The sequence below is a fragment of the Caenorhabditis elegans genome, chromosome X (genome assembly GCF_000002985.6).
Source record: "Caenorhabditis elegans chromosome X".
NCBI classification, from domain to species: Eukaryota; Metazoa; Nematoda; class Chromadorea; order Rhabditida; family Rhabditidae; genus Caenorhabditis; species Caenorhabditis elegans.
In genome coordinates, this window is record NC_003284.9 from 9,436,894 (window position 1) to 9,459,879 (window position 22,986).

The 22,986-nt window shown below is 34.2% G+C and overlaps 6 protein-coding genes across 6 annotated transcripts; 2 read left to right on the plus strand and 4 right to left on the minus strand.

Moving 5' to 3' along the window:
• Window positions 1-3,185: 3,185 nt before the first annotated feature.
• On the minus strand, window positions 3,186-4,678 carry memb-1 (Golgi SNAP receptor complex member 2 homolog memb-1). The gene is made up of 6 exons (NM_077185.2): window positions 4,544-4,678; window positions 4,427-4,496; window positions 4,247-4,374; window positions 3,880-3,961; window positions 3,678-3,782; window positions 3,186-3,633 (listed from the first exon to the last, which is right to left on the minus strand). Exons 1-6 carry the CDS (start codon window positions 4,669-4,671, stop codon window positions 3,505-3,507), a joined length of 642 nt encoding a protein of 213 aa, NP_509586.1. The 5' UTR covers window positions 4,672-4,678; the 3' UTR covers window positions 3,186-3,504.
• Window positions 4,679-9,750: 5,072 nt separating this feature from the next.
• Window positions 9,751-10,926, plus strand: ZK899.1 (uncharacterized protein). The gene is made up of 4 exons (NM_001375100.2): window positions 9,751-9,908; window positions 9,956-10,084; window positions 10,356-10,519; window positions 10,686-10,926. Exons 1-4 carry the CDS (start codon window positions 9,771-9,773, stop codon window positions 10,717-10,719), a joined length of 465 nt encoding a protein of 154 aa, NP_001361815.1. The 5' UTR covers window positions 9,751-9,770; the 3' UTR covers window positions 10,720-10,926.
• ZK899.7 (RNA-directed DNA methylation 4) lies at window positions 10,824-12,537 on the minus strand. The gene is made up of 4 exons (NM_077187.2): window positions 12,450-12,537; window positions 12,096-12,209; window positions 11,731-12,020; window positions 10,824-11,079 (listed from the first exon to the last, which is right to left on the minus strand). Exons 1-4 carry the CDS (start codon window positions 12,504-12,506, stop codon window positions 10,968-10,970), a joined length of 573 nt encoding a protein of 190 aa, NP_509588.1. The 5' UTR covers window positions 12,507-12,537; the 3' UTR covers window positions 10,824-10,967.
• Window positions 12,538-13,331: 794 nt separating this feature from the next.
• ZK899.2 (DUF7802 domain-containing protein) lies at window positions 13,332-15,101 on the minus strand. The gene is made up of 6 exons (NM_077188.5): window positions 14,998-15,101; window positions 14,629-14,954; window positions 14,330-14,581; window positions 14,057-14,162; window positions 13,657-14,010; window positions 13,332-13,610 (listed from the first exon to the last, which is right to left on the minus strand). The coding sequence occupies exons 1-6, from the start codon at window positions 15,097-15,099 to the stop codon at window positions 13,392-13,394; spliced, it is 1,359 nt and encodes a 452-aa protein (NP_509589.1). The 5' UTR covers window positions 15,100-15,101; the 3' UTR covers window positions 13,332-13,391.
• Window positions 15,102-16,254: 1,153 nt separating this feature from the next.
• Window positions 16,255-18,083, plus strand: ZK899.3 (uncharacterized protein). Its single transcript, NM_077189.2, has 4 exons — window positions 16,255-16,393; window positions 16,439-17,361; window positions 17,408-17,565; window positions 17,652-18,083. Exons 2-4 carry the CDS (start codon window positions 17,066-17,068, stop codon window positions 17,765-17,767), a joined length of 570 nt encoding a protein of 189 aa, NP_509590.1. The 5' UTR covers window positions 16,255-16,393; window positions 16,439-17,065; the 3' UTR covers window positions 17,768-18,083.
• Window positions 18,084-18,591: 508 nt separating this feature from the next.
• On the minus strand, window positions 18,592-21,455 carry tba-8 (Tubulin alpha-8 chain). The gene is made up of 12 exons (NM_077190.5): window positions 21,308-21,455; window positions 20,888-21,256; window positions 20,154-20,287; window positions 19,955-20,105; window positions 19,802-19,909; window positions 19,681-19,752; window positions 19,462-19,560; window positions 19,318-19,415; window positions 19,200-19,272; window positions 18,999-19,122; window positions 18,780-18,847; window positions 18,592-18,716 (listed from the first exon to the last, which is right to left on the minus strand). Exons 1-12 carry the CDS (start codon window positions 21,320-21,322, stop codon window positions 18,669-18,671), a joined length of 1,359 nt encoding a protein of 452 aa, NP_509591.2. The 5' UTR covers window positions 21,323-21,455; the 3' UTR covers window positions 18,592-18,668.
• Between the last annotated feature and the right edge of the window lie 1,531 nt (window positions 21,456-22,986).

Sequence of the window (22,986 nt, forward strand, 5' to 3'; positions counted from 1 at the left end):
CTGAAATTTAATCATATTATTTCACAGATACGACACGCGTAAATAAAAATTAGCACCAAAGCCACCATGGAAAAAAACAAAATGAAAGAATGGAGGTGTGTCCTTAAATGGCGAATGAAAGGGCATGGACTGAGGCTTGTTGGCTCGCAGGTGCCTGGCTACTGAGGCGTGCTCGTACGCACGTCTTCGGCTCGATCGATGCCTGTGAGGCCCAGCACAGCTGCCATGACAACGTCCGGCAACAACGATGGCCAATTTCTCAGGAGAGTTTATGTTGAGAGGCGAGCTATACAAATTTTCCAAATTGCTCACACGCGTGTTGCTCCATTTCCGTTAGGCGTGCAAGCAGTTAGTTTGGTTGGTGTGAAAAGAGGTAACGCTCATGGGAATAGGTAACCTGCATCTGAATTGTGAAATTGAAAAAATAATTATGGTTTTACTAAACAAAAAGTTACTTTAAAATATTCAAAGTACTAACTACAAATCAGAAGTTGTACACAATTATGCTTGCAACAAATGAAAAATGATGAAGGTTGTAGGTTAACTAATTGGACAATTCAATGAACTAATGAATTCGAGAAATACGTTTTGCACTAAAAAAATGCTCAAACTTTTTAGAAAATAACATAAATAAAAAAAGTACAATACATTTCTAAATTATCATTTTAACATATTGAAACACCTCAAAATTTGAAAATTTGAACATTAGTCCAACTACCCGGTGAACCTTCCTTTTTGCTGCTCACGCAGTAAATCTTTATTATTCGATTGTGGTGACTTTGATTGTTTTGTCCTTATATTCTTAATTTCCTTTACTCGAACGTTTTAGCAACACAAAACTAGACAGTTTCGCATATTTTGACGGCTCGGATACTTTTTAGTGCTCACATCAGAACAGAAAACAGAGGGTGACTTTTTTTTAATTGAAAGAACTTCTTTGAACATTCACATACGACTCTACATAAGATTTCTTACATAAGACTCGGGAAAAATACTTTTTTAATATTTTTACACAAAATGAACACTGTTATTATATCGTTTATAACATTTGCACAGGCAATAAAAAATCACAGGAAGGGGATTATGAAGTTATTTGTGGTCGGGAAACAGCGATATCAGTGAAATTGTCCTACATGGGAAAAGCATCCAATAGCACATACTGCGCCATTTTTTGGAAGAACCCTGAAAAAGTTTACGCATAAATTTTTTTAAACCGTATTCTGTTGTTGGTTTTTGCTTGGTTTTTTTGTCGAAAAGTATTGATAGTCTTTCAGAATCTCTTTCAGAATATATTAACAATATTTCAGTAGGTACAAGAAACTTCGCGTAGTTACAGAAATAGTACATTTTCAGCCTTACCTTTTAGTGCGTATTTTATTATTTAATGAAAACTACCATTTATAGGCAAAAATAGAGGGATTTTCCAAACTTTGAAAATTCATAAATCTCTTCAAAGTAACTTTTTTTGAAATGTCTTTCAGAAACTTTGTAGTAAATTTTAAGCTCTTTTAGAATTTACTAACAATATTTCAGTAGGTACAAGAAGCTTCACGTAGTTACAGAAATAGTACATTTTCAGCCCTTCCTTTTAGTGCGTATTTTATTATTCAATGAAAACTACCATTTATAGTCAAAATAAATGGATTTTCCAAACTTTGAAAATTCATAAATCTCTTCAAAGTAATTTTTTTTGAAATGTCTTTCAGAAACTTTGTAGTAAATTTTAAGTTCTTTCAGAATATATTAACAATATTTCAGTAGGTACAAGAAGCTTCACGTAGTTACAAAAATAGTACATTTTCAGCCTTACCTTTCAGTGCGTATTTTATTATTTAATGAAAACTACCATTTATAGGCAAAAATAGATGAATTTTCGTAACTTTGAAAATTCATAAATCTCTTCAAAGTAACTTTTTTCGAAATGTCTTTCAGAAACTTTGTAGTAAATTTTAAGCTCTTTCAGAATATATTAACAATATTTCAGTAGGTACAAGAAGCTTCACGTAGTTACAGAAATAGTACATTTTCAGCCTTACCTTTCAGTGCGTATTTTATTATTTAATGAAAACTACCATTTATAGGCAAAAATAGATGAATTTTCGTAATTTATAAAATTCATAAATCTCTTCAAAGTAATTTTTTTTGAAATGTCTCTCAGAAACTTTGTAGTAAATTTTAAGTTCTTTCAGAATATATTAACAATATTTCAGTAGGTACAAGAAGCTTCACGTAGTTACAAAAATAGTACATTTTCAGCCTTACCTTTCAGTGCGTATTTTATTATTTAATGAAAACTACCATTTATAGGCAAAAATAGATGAATTTTTGTAACTTTGAAAATTCATAAATCTCTTCAAAGTAACTTTTTTTGAAATGTCTTTCAGAAACTTTGTAGTAAATTTTAAGCTCTTTTAGAATTTACTATCAATATTCCAGTAGGTAAAAGAAGCTTCACGTAGTTACAGAAATAGTACATTTTTAGCCCTACCATTTAGTGCGTATTTTATTATTTAATGAAAACTACCATTTATAGTCAAAAATAGATGAATTTTCGTAACTTTAAAAATTCATAAATCTGTTCAAAGTAACTTTTTTTGAAATGTCTTTCAGAAACTTTGTAGTAAATTTTAAGCTCTTTTAGAATTTACTAACAATATTTCAGTAGGTACAAGAAGCTTCACGTAGTTACAGAAATAGTACATTTTCAGCCCTATCTTTTAGTGCGTATTTCATTATTCAATGAAAACTACCATTTATAGACAAAAACAGATGGATTTTCCAAACTTTGAAAATTCATAAATCTCTTCAAAGTAACTTTTTTTGAAATGTCTTTCAGAAACTTTGTAGTAAATTTTAAGCTCTTTTAGAATGTACCAACAATATTCCAGTAGGATGTGTTTAAAAATCTGAATGAACACAAAATTTGCAACAAAATCGCTATGGGTATTTTCAAAACAGTTAATTTAAAGCGGAATATTAATTTTTAAAGTTTTGAAAATCCACTAACTTTGCATATGAATTGTCAGTTCAAATCAATTTCAAAATGTACTTCAAAATGTTTGACTGAAAATGCACTTTTTCTTTGCGGTTATAGAAGCTTTTGGAATTTAGTTTTCAAACTTTGAAAAAACCCCTTTTTTCTGTTAAAATCTACTTTTCTGCTCTGAATTTTGTCTTGTTGTTTTGCTATGACAAGTTTAATGAGACAGATTTTTACATTCAAAAGGCTTTTTGAAAAATTAACAAAACTTCCCATTTCCCATACAAAAATCATCATATATTATTCCAAACTGAAAGGAATATAGAGTCAACAGAAAATGGCAGGAAATTTGTATATGAACAAATAAATAAATAAAGATATGCAGGAAATGAAACAAAATAAATAATGACAAAAAAAAGTTGTCGCTGGCCAGCAATAGATATGCTATTGAAATCACAAAATACGTGGCATTTTTGGTATGTATGACGAGATGGTTGATAGTTTCGCATTCAACTGATTCTTCCTCATCCACGCCAGAATCGGTAAAATGCGTACATGAAGATGCAGCAGACAATGCATCCAATCACAAATAGGATCCAATCCTCACGAACACGCCGATCGATGACTTGAAGTGTCGAGTTAGAGAGACCCAACTCAAAATATGTTTTTAAAAGTTGAAATTAGAAATGTAACTTACAGCTTGGCCAATTTCATGCATTTTTCTCCCAACGCCGCGTAAATTTAAATGCTGGGATTTCAAGTTTTCGAGTACAGCAGATCCTTGACTTATCAGATCGTCAAGCTGCAATTATTGCTTTTAAATTCATTTTTTTCAATTAACGGAAGACAAAAATTTAATTTTAAGTGGTAAGTACCATAAACGTTATCTGAAAACTCACATGAGTGTGGGAAGATTGCAGGCGATCATTGAGAAGAAGCTCGTGGTCTCCAATTGAAAGCGCTGTATCGTTTGGCCGATATCTGAATTTCTAGTTACATACATTCAATGTTTCAAATTTTTGATCAACTTTAATTTACATTCAATCTACTAAATCTGTTACACAAATCAGAAGTGAGAGAACTATTTTGTTTTCTTTCGCAGGATTGACAAAACTTCGTTACAGCAAAATCCTTTGATCAAATGTATAAATTTGCAAATAATTTTAACAAACTTGTATACACCAGCGTTTTTATACCGTCCATATTTTCTTGCAGCAATTTAATCGTCTTTGTTTCGTTTGATAATTTGAGAAAAAAAATACTTACCGCGTCCTAAGAAGCTCATCTCGTTCAGTAGCAGCTCTCCATCTTTGTGTCATTCTCGTGTGTACTGCCGAAACGGCCATATCAACTCTGTGGACGTCGGCGCGTAACTGATCAACTCTCATTCGGGCCTGAATTTTTGAATTATTGATTTTTTGTCTTATTTCTTCCAAATTTTCTCACCGCTTGCCGCCTCGCTGGAGGTTCTCGAGAAACGTAATTATCTAATGTCTGGCAGTTTTCCTTCAGGGTTCTAAAAAATTATTTTAATATTCAAAAAAATATTTTAAGTCAGCTCACATGACATCACCATATATGCACTGTACAACAACTTGCGCATCTTGTTCGTTTTGAGTGCCTTCTAGTCGTCCAAGGTCATGTTGAACCTTCTGTAGAAGAAAATTGGTGCTTTGGTAAAGAGCCTCCATGGATAAACTGAAAAACTTTCAATTACAAATGTGAAATTCAAAAAAAAAATATCTGAATCCAAGAATAAGTAAAGTACAGATGTGTCCCCGCGTAAATCGAGGGGTGAGTCGTCGTACGCAAACACAACGACGCACAAGTGCACAGTGTGACGTCAACATAGAACGGCAATGAAAGAAAGGGGAGTAACGACGAAAGGAAGGAGGCATGTGTATAGATGGAGAAATAGTGTCAAAAGTGGAAGGAAAGAAAAAAAAAACGAAAAAGAATGGTAAATTGCAAACTTTGCTTGACATTCTGTAAGCTGAAACAGGGGTTCAAACAGTTTTTTTTCTTCCAAATTATTCCACGCATAGGTTCAATGAAAATCCTGCTTAAGAACTAAGAAAGACTGTTGTTTTTTATCTGACCGAGAAAAAAAAAATACCGAAATCATATGTAGTCTAGTGTCCAAAACTTTGAATGTGCGTTTATTATCGATACTGAGAAATTATCGCTTTTTTCTTGTATTTACTTATTCAATATTTTGAAATACTTCTTGTGCCTCAAATAGGTGCGCTAGTATTAGAACAACATATCTATTTTGAGTACAAACTTAACTTATTTGCTTAGCATTGCTTTTCTCCAAACAGTAAATAGGAAAAGTTTGCAATAAGAGAAGCACTTTTGCAAATATTATAAGAAAACGCGATTAGTTTCACTTTGAAACCTCCGACTTTTCTCTGATGTTATGACTTCTAGTTTCCAGTGCGAATGCTATGAATAATCCTATTATGTGCCACCTATTTTGTACTTGCATTCTTGCATATTTTTTTGGCGTTTCTTCCAAAAAGTCAAGTCACTCCGTCCTTTTCCCTTTCAAACTCAATTTCAAATTCTCATTTATTTTAATGGTCAAAAAAGAAGAGAAAACTCACAATTCTTTTTTTTTTCTCCGTCTTCGTCTTTAGGGAAAGTGTCAGTTTTGTTTTTGTTTTCCACTGTTTTGGTAGATAACAATGAAAAAAAGTAGAACACGGACAACAAATAAACTTTTTGTTTCGTGTATTTTTTAGAGTTCAGTTAAAAAAAACAATTTTGGAAGGATTTTTTGTTCAAACGTTCTACACTTTCATTAAAAATATATTATGGATTTCTTGTTTTTTCTTTAAATAAAACCATAAAAACAAACAAATTGAGCATTTTCCTCTGTGATCATTTGAAATGAGATTTTCATTGAGCCGGTGAGCCCACAAACAGCTGTGTGCTGTCTGCTCTTCTCAGCCACTGATACGGCTTTTGAAATGGCAGTTATTTTCGTTTTTGTTGTCTTTTTTGATGTATTTCTCTTTTTTGATGATTTGCTCTTTTTGTGGCAACCAATTTGCTTTGTGGTGGGCCCATCCAATTCCAATTTCTCACCACTTGAATTTCTAATGATGCAAAGAGAATATTTCTGAAGATGTATGTAATGTCGGCAAGTGTTTAACACATTTTATTGCTATTTGTTTCAAACGAAATATTATTGGACCCGAAAGTTTCTATTAATGGAAACTGTCAGAAGTTTGTAAGTTTTGTTTAATTTGTGTGTCAACTGCTCCATATTATTTTTAGGCAATCAATTTTGAACATACTAACTATTTTTCATTCGATGATAACTTGATTTAGTCAATTAAATTTCAAAAATAATGCACAATTAATTTTAAAAGTTGAGTATCAAAATTTTTATATCGGAATTTTTTTAGTGACATTTCAATGGTTAAATAAAATACTTTTTATATGCAGAAATATTTTCAATTTCGAAAAAGTTGTTCAAGACGCAGCAGACAGAAGTTAATTTTTTTAAACACTACGTACCTATAATATTTTGCATTTTTCAAATGTTTAAAAAATCTTTTTCTGCTGATTCAGGTGCAAATTACGTATAAGAAAATAACTGGTCACAATTCACCAAATTATGTCTATCATCCATGATATTTGAAAACTACGTCGCTGGCAAGTTAAAAATCAATATTAAAAAAAAGGGTTCTATTTTGAAATTTTGATTTGTCAAAACACTATTAATAAATTTTTGAAGAATTTCTATTATGGTACTGGGTGTTTTGTGTGCGTTGTATTTTCTCAAAGCAATACAAAATCTTACTACTCGACTTCTGAAATTTAACAGTCAATGACATTATGAATTATGGCTTTTTGTGGAAACCAATCCTATTTCTTATCCTGATAAATAATTCACCATGTCAACTGAGTTTTCATCTGTTCTCCAGCTATCCTTCTCGTCGTTTTTCTTCACACTGCTTTTCACCACATCTTCTTTTTTCCAACTTTCTCCATCTTTTTTCTTGTCGCTCCAACAACTATTCCATTTCACTACTCTTTCCATGATGCTACTGATGACGAGCAAAGTGAAACGGGGTCCGTGGGTGCATGCAGAATCAAATTTCACTACATTCACATTGCCCTCCACTGACTCTTCTTCGTAAATTTCAACTCTTTTTTTTTCAACGCCCTGTCGTGTATAGAACCCATCATTTGATTTATTCTAACTGAAATGGAAAAATGAATGGAAAAGCGAATGGAAGGCGGAGGTCGGACGTGAGTCGTTTGCGTGCGCCAGGCATTTCCCTCCGTGACCAGCCAATTATTCTGCTTCGGCAAGTCCATCAAATCTTTACGTTTACGGCTCCCTCAGCTCTATTTCATCAAGCATGTATTCAAGACATTCATTTACATAAATTGATTGTTTTGGCATAAGGTCGTCTAGATAAAAAATGAAATGTAGTCAGGAAGTGACAGAAATCTCGTGTGAACGAGACACAAATTTTTTAAACAGTAGAACACAAAATATGTGATATATTGAAAACATCAAAGTCTATTCAATATTTCAATTAAGTTTTTCAAGTCATAAACTGTTATGTATTCGAGGCCGAACAAGGAGGCGAAGACGAGTAGTTTATTATTACATAACTAAGGAATGAATAGAAAGTTAGTATACATAGATAATGAGTTCACGTTACACGATCTCCATATCCACGTTAAGGGTTAGGTACACGTAGATACCCAACATCTCCCCTCTTCAATGACAAACGAGAGCTTTGGTGAGGAGCCATCCACGAATGTCTTCTGAGGTTCTCACGGACCACCCTCCAGTGTGACCGTCGATATTGCCAATCCTTTGCACACGGTACTTCGGTGTTCACATCCTCCAATTGCGGGTTCCAAGTTAGCCACACTTCCCGTACCAATCGAAATATTTTTGATGTCTATCCAACCTTCACCAACAGACTAAAAAACGTTGCTGCCTGAATATTAGACCCAACCTTGAATCATCCACACTGATTCCGCCTGTTCCACCATCAACCTGTTGTATCCCAGTTCCTGGTTGTGGATCATGTTATGACCAATAACAATTTGTGCAATTGTCCAATGACTGAGCATTTGAAACGCATAGGTGGCCTTCACTCGCATCTTCAAAAGAGTTGAGCAATGATTCCTTCTTCTTTTCGACTTCAATCCAGAAGCCGCTCCTGTCCACCTTGACTGCAACTGCAGAGAGCACGGCAGGTGCCTCTTCCCAAAGCTGACCTGATCCACCTCAGAGGTCTTTTCTTCCCAGTAGACATGTGTAGATCAAAACAATACCTCAGAGGTCTTTTCTTCTAAGTAGACATGTGCATGAAGCCAGTGGTGCAGTGAGCCCGAAAGATCCTGATCGCCAATGTTATGTATTCGAGGCCGAACAAGGAGGCGAAGACGAGTAGTTTATTATTACATAACTAAGGAATGAATAGAAAGTTAGTATACATAGATAATGAGTTCACGTTACACGATCTTCATATCCACGTTAAGGGTTAGGTACACGTAGATACTTTCTAAAGTTACCCGCAAAATAATAGTCTTGCAAAACATTTGAAATTATGATCAAATTTAAAATCTAGTTTAAAATCTCAAGCTCAAACATGTTTAATATTGTTTTTAGAATTTGTTTCAATTCATTCATAATAGTCTGATATGACAAAGTATTATAATAAAACAAAAAAATTCCGAAAATTCCGGTATAGGCTTAGAAATTATTATTTCTAAGCCTAAAATACAAAACGTATTTTTATGGGTTTACATTTTGTGAATCGAAGGGTTGGTAAATTTTGATTTTTGAAAAATGAATTTAGAATACTGGCACGTTGATGAAAACCTATAGTTTTAAAATGCTTACAATCAATACATAAATATAATATTAAAAAAATATCTCCTTACATAACGTTCGCGTTTTCTTTTTATACATTTGTATTCTAGAAAAAATTACAAAATTGGTTTTATATAGGTTGAAACAAAAATTTCAGAAAATAGATATTTTGTCTATTTTTGTTTTATTAACGACAACAGTGGACAACAGTGTTAATTCAAAAGTTTTTATCGGTAGCCTTCTTTATGTTTTCGGATTGAACATTTTCTCACAGCTCCTCAACTAAATTGTTGATAAATGTGATTTTATGATACGTTTTTTTCATACGCGATGTCAACGAGCATCCGTGTTTAAAAAAATAGGCAACATATTTTACATCCAAGTTAATAATTTTTTAAAAAATTATTGCATTGTTATTGCCACCAAATATTTTGTTATTGTTTTGACGTGTTCAGGTCTGCCATCCCATCATACGCTCGCTCTTCAATCTTTTGCGGTGATGTTTCAACACCTGCATTGGTTGTCGTTTGCCCTTCATTTTCCTTGCCTCTTCTCTCCTCCACACAATTATGACTCATCACTCTTGTCTCTTCCTCTCGTCTTTTTTTTCCTTTTGTCACTACTGTTCCCTTTTTCATGCGAGCTATCGGTAACCAGCATCTTTTACTGCCACACAAACTGATTAAAACAGTTTCAAATTGCCAAGTGAACCCTATATCGTTGGTTTCAATTAAGAAATTTTGTTTATTTTGTAGGCTAGTTGACGGCGACGCATCATTGATAAGCTTCTCAGTCTCTCTTTCTCTCGTCTTCTTTTCCTTCATATAACATGTTTCTTTTTTCTTTTTTGATTATTTATGATATATCATTTCTCTTGTTATTTAGGTTTCTTTAATCTGTTCTGTTAATTCCGGTTTTTAGGGTACCAAAACCTGAGGTATGTGGCGTGCGGATGATGATAAGCCGAGCACTTCGACTGCCTCAGCAAGACCTCCGACTTCAAAACACGCAAGTGTCACAAATTTAGAACGATCTAAATCATCGACATCGCTTTTCAAACGGGCCATTAGTCTTCAAGTAAGTTATAATCTTTTGTTTTAATGCCCGTAATAAATGTTTTTTAGTTTCTCGCGAGAAAAACGGATAGCTTAGTGGACAGAGAGAAAGCGGCGTATATCAAAATGCGATATAAGGATACTGCAAAATATGTCATCTGGCCAATATGCAGACTTCCGGATAAAATAGAGCATCCAGTGAGTTCCTGAATTTTGAATCCATGCAAATTTTGAAAAACAAAATTTCTCCATGCATTTGAAATGTGCTTGACTTGACAACTTCGTGGTGTCAATTGGTTAAATTGGAAACATTCCCAAGTTTTCAAGATTGGAGTTTGTAAAAAGGAATATATTATAACACCGAATTAATATTTTTTCGAAAAAAATAAATTGCAGAAATAGTTGGCGCTTGAGCAAAAACATGTTGAAGCCGTAATATAGTTTTCTAATGTCGTCATATAATTTTTAGAAACATGCTCCGCTAGTCCCGACTCCGCACGATCCTCGAGCAGTTCTCATGGAGCCTGATCTGGAAGATCACAAGTCTCCATACATGCCAGCCACCATAAACCACGTTTTACGATCGGATTCCGAAGACTCGAGTGATGCGGAACAAGTGCTCGAGATGACACGGTTATAATTTCATCTTGAATGTTATTATCGCACGAACGTATGCTCTTGTTCCAATTGTTATCCTCTGTTGCAAGCTAACGATCAATTTGCTAACACAATATTTCACTATGTACCTGCATGATTTGATGGAATCAATTTTTTGCAGTACAATTTGTGTATTTTACAGTTGCTCTTCAACCGAATCTACCAGCCAGTGTTAGTCATATTTCTTCAAATTTCCGGTGCCATCAAGACCAAAATAAAAAGCTCATCAAGTCTCCAAAATGTGATAAAATCGTTGACCTTTTGACCAATCTATGTGGAATTGTACATTAGAATATTTATTTGCAATTATATTGGTTTTAAACAAAAATGAAAACACAAAATCAGAATAAATATAGAGAAAATGAAAATAGAAAAACAAAACCATGTGATCCGTTTTCATAACAACAGTTTCAGTGTCGGAACATTAGAATTCAATCATAAGTGATCTTCCAAAATCTGTTGGATCAATGAGCCCGTTTTCCAACAAAATCTCATCACATTGAATTTCATTGGAAATTCGCTTCACTTCGTTGGCTCTAAAAATACATTTTGTTCGGATTTTCTTTTGATTTGGATAAAATCTATGGGATTTCTTCAACAAAAATGTTAAAGCGCATAAAAATATTTCACTGTCTTTGCCGTTTATGCGAATGAAAAAAAAATAAATGTCTAATTTTATAGCAAGTTGGAACTTTTCTAGTAAAGGTATTAAAAATAAAATTATCTGTATTAAAAGTGGTGTAGAGCCACTGGTGAAACTGAAAAAGCACTCCTATAGTTAAAAAATAACCAAATATCATAGACAAATTTTTCAAAGATATGTTTAAAAAATATTATTGAAATTCAAAACGTGACAATTTTTCTTTTTTTTTGAAATCGTCGTTCAAAAAAAATCCCTTCGAGTTTTGTGGTCTAATTATGTTTTGAACATTAGTATTCTAACACTGTACAGACCCGAAGATGCTATGCTTTTTCTCAAAAAGTGAGAAAAACTCAGTAATTGTCACTTTTCTCCAGTTAATAAAAAAAAAATTAAAAATTTCACTGTAGTTTGTGGCAATTTTGGTACCATAGAAGTAGTTTTTAACAATTCTCCCACTGGCGCTACTCTACCTTTAATGCATATTAAATGCGCATTATTCTTCAAAACGTTTCACAATACATCAATAACAAATATAAAAATGTACCTGTAAGCAGCAATGTGTTGAGGATCTGTCAACGCAGCCCTGTAACGACTGCGCATTTTTTCAATAATGTACTTATTCTCATCATCTGAGTCAGTTTCATAATCATCCATATTATCAAACGAAGCGAATTCCCAGTCCTCCAGAGATTCTTCAAATTCTTCCATGTGATCTGTTTTGGCATTAATTGTTTGATTTTGTTCATCTATTGAAGAGTCATCCAATTCAAAGTTCTCCGCTATTTCATCGAATACTTCGTCATCATCTTCTAACCATCGCCGAGGAAAGTAAAACTGCAATTATTCTCTCACAAAAATTTAATGAGTTCTTAAAAGTAATATAACAATATTGAAAATTCAAGAACATACCACAGCTCCATGCCTGATTCCGCAGATGCGTTTGATGTAGGAATCAAAAAGTTTCCCGAAGTAGTCGAACGCCCACATAACAATTAATCCTAATGTCAACTTGCTTCTAACAGCCTGAAATTGAAAGAGACAAAGAAATAAACATTGAGATATTAAGCATAGGCTGTTCACATCAATGCAACTAGGAATTTACAAAAAAAATTCAATCTTTGAAACGATTCAGTTGTTTCTAACTGCGTGCGTGCATGAATATTCTTTAGAATTCTTAAAACAAAAGCTCAATTTACCTAGAAAGCGCCAGCATTTTTTCAATGTAACTCAGCAACTACTTTCAAACCATTTCTTTAAACTGACCATATACTTCTCTGCAAATGCATCCATTCGCTCCACAGCACTGTGAAGCATCTCCATCCCATGAAACCTTTTTATTGATTCCATACCTGAATTTAAAAAATATAATCAATAACTGAAAATGAAAAGTAAGACAAGGTGCGCGTAAATGCATGGAATGAGGCAGTTAGAGAGTGTGAGAGCGTGACACATTATCCTCGTGGCCGAGTTTGCTGAGAAATATTTGAGCATGTAATCCGACGGATATTGAAAATCAAAGAGCAATTTCAAATTTGAGTGTTGTTGCTCAGCGATTACAGACAGATATTAATAAAGTATCAAATAATCTGGAATGTCCTGTTTTGAATATTATTTTTCAGGCCAGTTAATGATGTTGGGTCGTAGAAATGAAATCATGTAACGATGTAAGAAAATGAAAACTATCGATTTGAAAGAATTAAGAACAAAACCTCTTGCCGTCTCAAGCCCCAAATGGATCAGAAAATAGCTACGGTTACAAAATAAATTGAAAAGAAACCGAGCAAAGCTCAAACGCTGCCTGATTACTCAACAAAAGTCGATTTGATCTGAGCTTTGAACTCCCCAATGGATGAAGTGAATAGGCCTGACAAATTTTCCTTTTTTTGATGTACAAATAATGTTTAAAAAACGTAGCACGCGTATTTTTTACCTTCAACTTCTCTGACACAGGGGGTTTGTTTTTTTGGCTGGTCTACAATATCTGCAGATATTAATTTTTCTTGTTTATGGCTTTATCGGTAGCCTTTTTTTAATCAAATTAAACTGCAAACTATTCTAACATGCTCAAAACACTTTGTGCATAAATCTGATATATTGTTGTCTTTTAAACTGTCACTTCGCTGTATTTTGTTCCAAAAGTATATTATGAAAATATGACAAGTTCATTTGAAATACACATAAGTAGAAAATTAAAAATTTGATTCATTACTTGGTCTTTTTAGATTCAGTATTTTTTTGGCTGGAGACACGTTTCTTGAGTTGCTTAACTGGATCTTTTGGAGTGACGCCAGAACAAGCTGCGATTTGATACCAAATACAGCTGTAGAGAATGCAGATGAACCAAATGATGAAAACGTATTCTGCTCTGTTCTCGTAGTCTGTTCCACACACCGCGTACCATTCCAACGGCACACCTGGTTCTGGCTAAAAAATGTTTTGAATTCGTAACTAACTTCAAATTTTATATTACCTGTTGCGGTGGTCCTCCTGGCACACAATGGAAATCGATGTACTTCTCATCGTAGTTGTCTGTACAGAAATACTTCTGCTTTTGAAGCACAAGACCAGTCGGAGTTTGAACCTTCTGAGTTTCATTGCAAGGTCCAATTGGTTGATGGAGTCCATCACTGACAATACTAACTGGATCAGATATCAAAACGGCAATCATGAAGAAAAGGTACTCAATGGCAATTGCCGCCGCAAGTTCATCAAACCAATACTTGTTTCCAACACGAGAATTTTCATTTTTGTTCCTGCGATCCGCGAAAATAACTATCAATGCATAGATGGAGAGAAATGCAATTGTTGTGTACTCGGAATGAACCTGAAAATTTATCGTTCCAGAAATTTAAGACGGATAATCCGGCTACCTTGAAAATGTCATGAAGTGGGTGGTAAAGAAGAGCAAATTGGATGGTTCCCAGCCAAAAAGCTCCCATTCCAGCAAACACGATGCAAAGGATTTCTCTCGGAAGCCTGGAAAAATTATTCGTTAAAATATATACAAACAACGAAGCACTTTGGCTTCTTTCTTCAAACTATTGCTAGACTAGTTTTCATATAAACTTCTTAAATCTAAAAACCAGGTCTTAGAAAATTTCTGATGACTTGATTATTTACTTGATTACTTTAGTTGAACTCACTTTCTCCAATCATACTCTTTGTCAACTAGCTTATATCGAGAATACATAAGAATCCAAGTGAACGAGCAAGCAAACGATGCGTGGAAGTAATACGAGTTCCAAGGTACCCAGTTCATTCTATCGAAAATGTTTGGATCGGTATCGTGCCACGTCCACCAGACAAGTTTGATTCCCATGATATCGTATGGCATGTCAAGCATTACTGCTCCAAGACCTACTGCTGGGCCGTACGCCCACCATGGCAGATGAAGTCTGAAATTTGAAATTATTGATTATTTAAAAACTGTCACATATCTTACCTGCTCATAAGAACAAACGAAGTGTAGTCGAACATATGGTAGATACCGATGAGGATGTAGAGAGGAGCGCGGGCACCGAAGAAAGTCAGAATTCCCTGGGCCTGCCAGAAATTGTCCATATCCGGAATCCAGTAGCAGAGGTTTTCCACGTTGAGTGCATGGACAAGAATTCCAAACCATACAAGTACAAATCGTGTTCCAGATCGCCAGGCATGTGCAAACGTGAGTCCGGCAAGAAGGAAGAACAAGATTTCACCAAATAAAAACGATGTATGATTTTCGTATATTGTAGAGACCGGTTGGTACTTGCAAATCCAATCGAACCACTGAAATTATTTTCTATAAATGATTTGCTAGTTAACAAATTACCTGAATAGCATGTAGAGCCCGTTGGCCCCAAATTTTGCGAGACTCCGGCCCCACATCAAATGGCAAGTTGTCAAAGACGTATCGGTCCATCAAGTAGTCCATGTCTGGAAAAATTATCTTCAAAATAAGAATCGTGAATGAGATATATAAACAAAAGAAACGCAAAAAAGATAAAGTTTTCGAGATCTGCAGGAAAACTATTGTTTAACTTTCACAATTTACTAGTAAGTGGAAAATAATTATATTTCAACTTTGAACAAATTGAAGTTTTAAATTCAAATATGCATTATAAAAAAGAATAGCGTTGCTTTTCTCATGACTCATCGCCGTAAACAGCCAAGACAGGAAAGTGTGCACTGTTTGTGATAGGGCGTCCTTTGACCAGTTGACCTCGATCGATATGCAGGCTATGGGCACAAATGTAAACATAACAAGTACATGGCTAGCAAAGGTAGAAAGAGAACGGTCGACGGAGTAAATACGACGAGGATGGGTTACTTTGCTAATGGAGGAAATGACGTGGCAAGACACCATCCTTATACAGAAAAACGAATTCTTCTCCCGCCGTGAAGGAATGTCCATCATATTTTGAAAAAGTATATTATTATTATTACTATTATAACATTTCGCTAACAAACTTTAAATTTAAAAAAAATGATTGAGCATAATTTTGAAAATGGCCGTTCGAAATGAATAAATTAACCAGCACGACTAACGTTTTCCCAACTAAATAGCTATTTTCTAGAAGCACAATTTGTTATCATTATACAACTTAATGATAACAAAACGAATGAAAGACCACAATTTGATAACTATGTTGCACATAGGTAAGGGTTAAAAAGTCGTCAGCTAGTCAGAAAGGAGAACGACAAAATGGTCAATGGACGTTGCTATTCCGTGGCAAATAAATATTTGTGTGCACGATGAAGGAGAGACCGTTCCGTTCGTCTCTTGGACCAGAACAAGGAGGGACCTTTGTAAGCAAACAATAACTGGTGCAATGGCATTTATTAGGGTTGGATTAGGCTGAACATTATTGCTTTATTCGAAGGGAATGTACGAATTTATATCAGTATCCCACAATCAATTTTCAAGTTAAAAAATGTGCTATGTCGAGAACGTTTAAAGTATTTGCTCCCTTTTCTTCAGCATTGCCGAGAATTGACTTTCACGTGTGTCACGTGCGGAGGACACTATTTTTCAAAATCCTCTACATTATGTGGATTTGCTCTTAAATTTACATTTTATGATTTTTCAGAGTGCCTAAAAATCGAGTGGTTATCTTTTTGAAACGTGTGATTGACAGAGAATATCACTGGAAAAAACGTTATCGAAAATAATGTGAGCAGAAAAGACTACATAAATAGCATAGTTAATGTTTGAAACATAATTGTCGGTAAGGTTCGAAGCGATTTGTATTTTGAGTATTCCAAAATTTCAGGCCATCATCCACTTCATCTTCCATGAATTCAGTTTTGAACAAAATGTGCAAAGAGTAACTTTTTATCGAGTCCACATTTTCATAGAAGAATCATGCAATAGTGCATATACGGTATTGAAAAAAAATCTAAAATTAAATTTAAATGACCTTTATTAATAAATCTTACCGGAAATACGTTCGAAAAAAAATTTGATCAAAATTTTCATATTCATAATATGCATCAATTTCCGTATAATTGCGAATCTTATTAATACTGAATTTTAAAACTTGATTCTAATCTAAATGAACGATAAATAAAATATTCGAAAATGAGGTTTCACAGGTTTCTGAAATTTTTTTTCTAGATGTTCGAAACATCATCATTTTTTGCCAACTAGCTTTTTTATTTGAAATTACACTTCAGAAATGTATTCACCTACGAAGGTGCTTCCAATCCAGCGTAAGACAATTTAATTTTTTATTGTAGTTTTCGTATGATGAAATTTATTTCTTCTATGTAAATTTCGTACAAGAATAAAGAGGCGGTGCCATGTTGCTTGCCCGTTAAAAGTTCATCCTACTGCTGTCAGATCCTATTTTTTTCAAATTTGAGATTTCAATCTGAAAATTCGTTCATATCAAGTGAAAATGTCTTCACGGCCATCAACTAACCTGGCAAGAATTATTGCTTCGATTAACCTACAAGAAGACGATGTGGTCCTTACTCCGGACCCATTGGCTTTTAATGGTCAAACAACAATGCCTATGTTCGATTTCAATCAAATTCCAGCTCCGAATTTGGAAGACAGTGTTGACAGAAAGGATGATGAAGAAGAGTTTTTCACGGCCTCACCTGGTTCCAGCAATTCAGGTTCAATGGTGGATGTTCCACTTACTGTAGAACTGCTCACTTCTGACAGCAAATCAACTACTCCGAGACCCAGGTAGTGATTTTAAGATGAGGCTAAATAACATTCTAAAAATCTTAAGAATAGCGTGGGCTATCCCAAATGCGGCACATCATAAAGGTAGCAGCAAACATCAGAAGCAGTCAAAGTCTTCTCGGACTTTATTGAAAAAGGAGGAACGTTCGAATAATCGTTTGACAAATGTTCCAGCTGCAGCTACGTTTGAACATGACATCACGTGTAAGTCAAATTGGAGATATTCAATTTTTCTCGAAAAAAATAGAGACAAAAAAGTAAAAGCGAAAATGTACTTTTTTGTGTTTCAGCAGATGGATTAGATAACTGCCCGGAGCGTGAACGGAACAAGAAGCGAAAGCTGAAAAGACGACAAAATGGCAATGATGAGGGAAGCAGAAAATCTGAGAAAGAGAAAATACAGTGAAGAGCAGACGACCTTTTGAGACAACATGAACTATACCCGACACTTGAAGGACGTCTACCTTGCATAAATTCACGATTTCAAACCGAACCCTTCTCACCCATAAACACAAAACCCTTTGTGACGCATATTTTTGTTACTTTCTCTGTTCAAATTTTCTGCTTTATGTAGTTCCAATTTTTCAACATATTTTAGCAAAAGTTTTTTGTATTCCGGATAATGTCTCTACTGTATCCATGATGCTAATTTTGTTTGTTAAGAATTTTACATTTAATATTGTATTTTTCGCTAAGTCGAAGTATAAAGTGTCATCAAATTTTGATTTCAAAGACGTTAAAAGAAACAGACAAATCGTAATACGTTGGTTCGAAATCTTTTTTTAAAACAAAGTTCGTTCAGATATTTTAAATATAAAAATTAGTAAAAACACTCATGCACAAAAACCTTATGTTTGATACAAAACGCTCAATTCAATTTTTCTTTAATTTTTAATTTTATCAGTAATTTCTGTTACTGAAACTGAGAGATGTGAAAGGTTTTTATTATTTGTAAATTGAATTTAACTTGTACTACCAAATTTTCGCTTATTAATGTGCCAATTACTGGTTTATAATTTTTTGTTATGATTACCAACAAATTTTCATTGAGCTTATATTTTTAATTTAATGATTGACATTTTTTAATCAAAAAATAAGTAATAAAATATTAATTTTCAGTCTGTAACTGCACCGCAAACATATTCGGACAGCTGTATTGCATACTACACTAAAACATACGGTAAGTTTTTTGTTTTGAAGTTTTAAAGGTCGGGCATGATTAGAGTTAGAAAAACCGTTATTAAACTTTATTGAAATGGTTAAACTTTTTCATATTGACGTATTAATTTGCATTCTTATAATTTTTCTTAGAACTCGTCATTCTCTTCTTCCAAATCTGCAGTGTCTCTGCTCACCTGAAACAATATTCCGTAAATCACTTGTAAATTAGTTGTATTTTGGGATTTTTCCTCACAAACCTCTGCATAATCTTTTTCGAGAGCAGCCAGATCATCACGAGCTTCCATGAATTCTCCTTCCTCCATACCTGAAATCAAATTTTGCCTCGTTGAATTTTATTTGATGTTTTCAAATGTCCCTACAATTATGATAAAGAATCTACTACGGAAATTGTATTCTCTTTCGCATCATTTTCCAAGATTTCTTCAAAATGTTTCTGTCCTACCGTAGTCACGTACCTTCTCCTACAAACCAGTGCACAAATGCGCGCTTCGAATACATTAGGTCAAATTTGTGGTCGAGACGAGCCCACGCTTCAGCAATTGCTGTGGTATTGGACAGCATGCAAACAGCACGGTGTACCTAAAAAAAGCATTTCAATTTGAGTTTTGAGAAATACTAAGAAATGAAACATAAACTGCATGTAAAAAGTATTTCACCTTTGCAAGATCTCCACCCTCGACTGTTATTGGGGCTTGGTAGTTGATTCCGACTTTGAATCCAGTTGGACACCTGGCATTTGTAATTCATCACAGTACATTAAAATTGCAACATTACCAATCTACAAAGTTGATTCCTCGTTTTGCCTTTACTGACGAAATAGCTGCGTTGACATCCTTAGGAACGACGTCGCCGCGATAAAGCAAACAGACCGCCTGAAAATATTAATGTGCAGTTGAGTGTCATTTATATTTGAGTTACCATGTATTTTCCAGCACTTGGGTCACATTTCACCATCTGATTAGCCTTTTCGAAACACATGTGAGTGATATCTTGAACTGACAAGGGTTCGTGGTGAGCCTGAATGAGGTTATCGTTTGCAAAAAAGCTTAACTTGTAATACTACATCATGTCATTTTATGTAGAACGGATTCATTAATTGAAATTATAATTGAAATAAATTGGCTGATGCACTCTTACCCTATCAGCTGAAATGACTGGAGCGTAGGTAGCCAGTGGAAAATGAATTCTTGGATATGGAACCAGGTTTGTCTGAAATCACATTGTCACCGTCGCTCTATATTCAGTTTTTTGTTTTCACCTGGAATTCGTTTAAATCAACATTCAAAGCTCCGTCAAATCTTAGCGAAGCGGTGATCGATGACACAACTTGGGCGATAAGACGGTTGAGATTTGAGTAGGAAGGTCTCTGAGATTATTATCTTCAATGCATCGTGAATAATTCCCCTCTCACCTCAACATGAAGTTTTTGACGACAAAGGTCGTAAATCGCCTCGTTGTCCACCATAAAAGAGCAGTCGGAGAGCTCCAATGTTGTGTGAGTAGTCAGAATAGAGTTGTAGGGCTCAACGACAGACGTGGAGACTTGTGGTGCTGGATACACACTATAAAGTTCGGATTTACGTCTGGTGGTACAAAGTACTAAAATAAACCTGAACTCCAATTTACTTTTCTTTCCAAATTCCACCGAAAGTCGCTCCATTAGAAGAGAGCTGAACCCAGATCCAGTGCCTCCACCGAAAGAGTGGAAGACGAGAAATCCTTGAAGTCCCTCACAGTTCTCAGTCTGAATTGATGATTTTTATTTTCTAACCCTGCTACATTACACTCTACAGTATGTTTTCTCTTTTTAAATTTGCACTCTGAAGATGCTTAATGGTATTTTAGTCATTCAGATTATTGTTGATTCCTCTTTTCATTTCTCACTCCGTTCATTTTATTTCGATATTTTATTTGACAACAAAATTGGACTGAAGGTTATTGAAAACCACTAACAAAGATATTTCTGTAGTTGTGGGCAATTTTCTTAATTTCTAGTAAGGATAATAAGTATATTTGAAATAAAATAGAAAAGTGTATATTTTCCAGCAGTTTTCATCTGCTTTCCAATATTTAATATCTATTTCAATAGATGTTCCTCATGGTCCACTCTCAGTGAAAAAAGTTTGATTTGTTTTTTGAAAAAAATGTTAGAAACTGGTTGCCGAGTAAACTTAACCTGACGTATACATACAGGTAGACTCAGCAGCCACTAGGAAACGCTGCCGCAACTTTTTAGCAGCTACTCAGCAAATCATTTAATAGATTTTCTACTAAAAAGATGGCACTGAATACCGAAAAAGTTCTTCATGATTTTTTAATCAGACATAACCATTCCGTCACCGACCTGTTTTCGAATTCTGTCCAAGACCACATCAATGAGCTCTTTTCCAATAGTGTAGTGCCCTCGTGCATAGTTGTTGGCAGCATCTTCTTTACCATTGATAATCTGATCAGGATGGAATAAGTTACCATACACCCCATTTCGTATCTCATCCAGCACAGTTGGTTCCAAATCCACATAAATCGCTCGTGGCACATGCTTCCCGTTCATCGACTCCGAGAAAAATGCTTGAAGTGATTGCTGTTTCTTGTTTTTCTCTTCCTCCTTTAAAAATCCAGCTTCATCAAGACCATGTTCAATACAATACAGCTCCCAGCAAGCATTTCCAATTTGAGCACCAGCTTGACCAATATGAATTGAAACGCATTCTCTCTGAAAATGTTTTTTTGATAAAAGAAATTGAAATAAATAAAATTGACTTACACCATCCGAAGGCATGTTTTCGCGGATTTCGGCTCTTGTAACCTACAGTTTCAAACTGTCCAACTAAAATGGAAGGTCGTTTCTTCTGATTTTCAACTCAGATTAGCAGTTAAATTCACGCGTTATGTCAAAATACGGGACGATCCGTATCTCCCTTCTTTTTTTCGAAAACACCGCAAAAAGTTTCCACCGCATTTCGAAAACTGATAGCTATCTGACATGCCACGCTAAATCGAATTTAGGTCAAAAATTCAATACTGGAAAGAATTCAACAGTGAGCAGGAATGTTTTGAAATCAAAACCAGAATGAAAAATAGGTTTACAAATTATTCTATAGACACAATAGAAAATAAGAGCCATATACGAAATTTTTAAATTTTTTCTGTATCCTAAGTTTCCACTTTGAACATATTTTCTACATACAACAAGAACCAACGTACATAAATACGATTTGCCTGTTTCTTTTAACATCTTTGAAATCAAAATTTGATGATACTTTTCTCGAACGTGCAAAGCAGTCAAAATTGTTGCCCATTTTGTGCCAAAAGTAAATTCCGGAATATCACGTGTGTTCAGCTTGAGAAAGTAGTCTTTCGGTGATTTTTTTTTTCTGTAATCTTATTTTATGTCTTGTTCTAAAATTTGTCTCGATTTTCTGAAAATCGTTTATGTTGATTCATCTTACCGATTAAATGATAGGCAACAACGTACTTGCAAGCACACCTATGGAAATAATTGCAAATTTTAAAAGATAATTATTTCATGACTATTCTGAACAGTAATTAGAAATATGGGAAAATGAACAAAACAATTTAGGTCGTATATTGGGCAGGTATCAAAATTGTTTTAGGTGCAAGTTTTTTAGTCAAAAAAATTCATAGAACAAGAAAATCGCCTTGTTGCGTTTTTTGAAATGCATAATTAATATTATTATTTATTTTTAGACACGTTGTTCTGTTCCCAAGCCACATTCAATCCATAAAAGGAACTCAATTGAAAATTGAACACTTTGATCACAAACAAAATGCTCCCAGAAGATCCACAACCATTTTCTGGATCAATTGCCCCAATCAGTACGCCAAGTGCTCCCGTTGCCGATTTGGATTAAAAATATATCATTCAGCTGTGTTTTATTACTTACTTGAACATGAATAATAAAATTCAAAACAACAATACATTTCAAAAAAAAATAGGTGCAATAATTAGTTGATGTTTCTTTGGATTAGTTGAATAAAATTAGGTAGAATTGTCAGCAGTTTTCCTGTTTGTTCCTCTCTTGCAAATTATACACAGTATAATTGGAAAGTTATATTTGTTATATCCTCCTTTTTTCCAAACAATGCATTGAACAATCTGAATTTACTGACACAAACCAAAAAAAAGAGGATTGGAAAAAAAGGTTGTTGTGACATGTCTCTTGCCTCGGTCTATAGTTTTTGAAAACATTTTAATTAAAAGAAATCAAGTTAATTTCATTTTATGAGACTTTATTGGATAATTGAGATGAGAACTATAAAGCAGGGAAAATCAAGAAAAACATTTCGTCGATGAGATCAATGAGTGAACAAATTAGATGAGTGAACAAATTAGAATTGGTACAAAAATGAAACAAAAAAATCAGAAAAGTATTTTTCCGAGCTATTTCGAAATTATTAAATATCTATCAGTTTAGCAATAGA

Excerpts from the sequence above, each read along its gene's own strand:
- memb-1 (NM_077185.2), bottom strand. The coding sequence starts at position 4,671 with ATGGAGGCTCTTTACCAAAGCACCAATTTTCTTCTACAGAAGGTTCAA. Across the intron at positions 4,497-4,543 it reads TGCATATATGGTGATGTCAT|AACCCTGAAGGAAAACTGCC; the intron begins GTGAGCTGACTT and ends ATAATTTTTTAG. Across the intron at positions 3,962-4,246 it reads GATGAGCTTCTTAGGACGCG|ATATCGGCCAAACGATACAG; the intron begins GTAAGTATTTTT and ends CTAGAAATTCAG.
- ZK899.1 (NM_001375100.2), top strand. The coding sequence starts at position 9,771 with ATGTGGCGTGCGGATGATGATAAGCCGAGCACTTCGACTGCCTCAGCA. Across the intron at positions 10,085-10,355 it reads CGGATAAAATAGAGCATCCA|AAACATGCTCCGCTAGTCCC; the intron begins GTGAGTTCCTGA and ends TATAATTTTTAG. Across the intron at positions 10,520-10,685 it reads CAAGTGCTCGAGATGACACG|TTGCTCTTCAACCGAATCTA; the intron begins GTTATAATTTCA and ends TGTATTTTACAG.
- ZK899.7 (NM_077187.2), bottom strand. The coding sequence starts at position 12,506 with ATGGAGATGCTTCACAGTGCTGTGGAGCGAATGGATGCATTTGCAGAG. Across the intron at positions 12,021-12,095 it reads GAATCAGGCATGGAGCTGTG|TTTTACTTTCCTCGGCGATG; the intron begins GTATGTTCTTGA and ends GAATAATTGCAG. Across the intron at positions 11,080-11,730 it reads CAACACATTGCTGCTTACAG|AGCCAACGAAGTGAAGCGAA; the intron begins GTACATTTTTAT and ends ATGTATTTTTAG.
- ZK899.2 (NM_077188.5), bottom strand. The coding sequence starts at position 15,099 with ATGGACTACTTGATGGACCGATACGTCTTTGACAACTTGCCATTTGAT. Across the intron at positions 14,582-14,628 it reads TCGTTTGTTCTTATGAGCAG|ACTTCATCTGCCATGGTGGG; the intron begins GTAAGATATGTG and ends TTCAAATTTCAG. Across the intron at positions 13,611-13,656 it reads CAGGAGGACCACCGCAACAG|CCAGAACCAGGTGTGCCGTT; the intron begins GTAATATAAAAT and ends AACATTTTTTAG.
- ZK899.3 (NM_077189.2), top strand. The coding sequence starts at position 17,066 with ATGTCTTCACGGCCATCAACTAACCTGGCAAGAATTATTGCTTCGATT. Across the intron at positions 17,362-17,407 it reads TCAACTACTCCGAGACCCAG|AATAGCGTGGGCTATCCCAA; the intron begins GTAGTGATTTTA and ends AAAAATCTTAAG. Across the intron at positions 17,566-17,651 it reads GTTTGAACATGACATCACGT|CAGATGGATTAGATAACTGC; the intron begins GTAAGTCAAATT and ends TTTGTGTTTCAG.
- tba-8 (NM_077190.5), bottom strand. Across the intron at positions 20,288-20,887 it reads TGGACAGAATTCGAAAACAG|ACTGAGAACTGTGAGGGACT; the intron begins GTCGGTGACGGA and ends TCATCAATTCAG. Across the intron at positions 19,561-19,680 it reads CAGTCATTTCAGCTGATAGG|GCTCACCACGAACCCTTGTC; the intron begins GTAAGAGTGCAT and ends AACCTCATTCAG.